At 44.2% G+C, this 2,091-nt stretch overlaps 1 protein-coding gene across 1 annotated transcript in view; it reads left to right on the forward strand.

Annotated features, from left to right (window-relative positions):
- The window catches only part of LOC112548140 (olfactory receptor 14I1-like), a 24,409-nt gene that overhangs the window by 11,931 nt on the left and 10,387 nt on the right, over nucleotides 1-2,091 (forward strand). The window contains exon 2 of the mRNA XM_025192711.1: nucleotides 1,351-1,542. Within this exon, the coding sequence (XP_025048496.1) occupies nucleotides 1,351-1,542 (192 nt within the window). The remainder of the gene's footprint in view (nucleotides 1-1,350; nucleotides 1,543-2,091) is intronic.

The raw sequence follows: 2,091 nt of genomic DNA on the forward strand, positions 1-2,091 counted from the left end.
TACAGCTGAATCTGTTGGCACAGTATGACTTTTGACAAAATAATCAATTTTCCAAGTAGCCTCTCTTCTTGTCACTTCTAAGTCTATAGCATTGTTCTAAAGTCTTTTTACAATAAGTTTGATAGTGTTGATTAAGCCTCATCCACTTCTTCTTGACTTGCTGGACTATAATAAATCACCTGTATCTTCTTCCTTCTGAATCAGGGAACAAATGTATGAGTTTTTGACATACCACACAAAGCCACCATCTTTTCTTCCAACCCTGCCTCCCAAAAAGAATGCTCCCACCAATCTTTTTGATACCAATCAGGTCAGATTTCTTTTCACAGGCTGTGACTTCCAACTCATCATCATTGTTCCCCACACTTCCTACATTTCCCTACATACGATGTATGTATGTAGAGGACAAAGGTTTAAAATGTGCACACATGGATGGTACAGTCATAGCAGAGAAGCTGAAGGAATCATTTGCATTGGTTTCTACTACAGAAGATACCAGAGAGATTTCCATGCTAGATCAATTCTAAATAAATCCAAAGAGAGATCCAATTGAAGTAACAGTATAGAAGTTTTAAAAGCAAATCAGTAAATTAAAACAGTAGCAAGTGACTGGGATCAATTAGTATTTACCTGAGAGTTATTTAGGAATTCGAATGTGAAACTGCAGGATTGCTGTTCATAGCATGTCACCTATCATTACAAAAGGCCTCTGTGCCAGAAGAGCGTTAGGTTGACAACAAAACACCTAACTTCATAAAGGCTCCAGAAGTGACTTTGGGAACTACAGTCCAACGTTCCCTCTAAGGAGTAGTGCTCCATGAGTTCATCGCTTCGGTCCCACCTCCCCACTTTGGTGCTGTCTGCCGGTAAGTGCCCCGCAGTAAGTGTCCAGGTGGGAGTGGGCAGGGTTCGGCCCTATGTGGAGCACTGTGGGCCCCACCCACTACCCTTCTCCATGCTAACTGCTGCTCAGAGCAGCACAGTAGAGTGCAGTGGGGCAGCCATGCGCCAGACACAATTAGTTGGCAGAACTGATGCTGTGGCCCAGCCATGGCCCGGACACAATCAGTTGATAGAACTGGAATGGAGGCACTGGGGCCAGAATGGGACACTTACTGAAGGCAAGTTCCTCAGTCCTCACACAGGGCAGGCAGCGGCTCCTCCACCAAAGCGAGGCGGGGATAGGAACGGGGCCTGGCGCGGTCTCTGGTCTCTGGGGAACTGCTCTGCTCCCCAGCCCTCATGTCATGTGTCTCCTTACTCCCCGAGGTGATGCAGGGGTGCAGAGCAGTTCCCTGGAACCGGCAAGTTCAGATCTTCACTGCAATGTTGAGAATCCCCTCTGATCAGGGCTCTCAGAAAGCCTTCCCCACCACCATTCCTCACCTTATTGTGGTCTCCCTGTTTCTTTCCACTGCCCTCATTCCCTACATGAAGCCCATCTCTGACTCCCCATCCCCTCTGGATATCCTGGCAACTGCCTCCATTGATGAATCTAGTCATCTACAGCAAGAGGAAAAAGGAGATCCAAGCCGCCTTGAGGTAACCACGCCAAAGGCTGATCCAGCCCAAGAACAATGTGTTTATCTCTCTTTCATGACTTTGCTTCACTTTTATGTTTCTTTGATAATTGACTCATGAAATTATTGTTTTCATACTATAGCATGCAACCTGCTTATAAAAATGAAGTTTGGTGGCTAAATTCTGTAGCATTGTAAGGACAATGACACTTACCTTGGGTCATTTTGTGTTAACAATCTTGAAATGGAAAAGTAATATTTCACGCATCAATCTTACCTTCTTTGCGCCACCTAAAATAAATCTTCTTAATTGCAAGTTGATGAAAAATTGTAGAATTTAGTTTACTTAATTTGGATGACAGCCTATACAGGCAAATATCCAGACGATGTGAAACTGGGACAGCTGCAATCAATTATGAGGTTAAGAATAGAATTCTGATGATTTGGAAACACTGGGAAGCTGGGCTAGAAATGACAAGATGAAGTCCAAGGAAATAATTGCAAGGTACTGCACCTAGGGAAGAATAAAAACCACAATGTCTTTGTGGGCTTTAGATTGTCAACTGCTGTA

The sequence above is a fragment of the Alligator sinensis genome, unplaced genomic scaffold (assembly GCF_000455745.1).
Source record: "Alligator sinensis unplaced genomic scaffold, ASM45574v1 scaffold1485_1, whole genome shotgun sequence".
NCBI classification, from domain to species: Eukaryota; Metazoa; Chordata; order Crocodylia; family Alligatoridae; genus Alligator; species Alligator sinensis.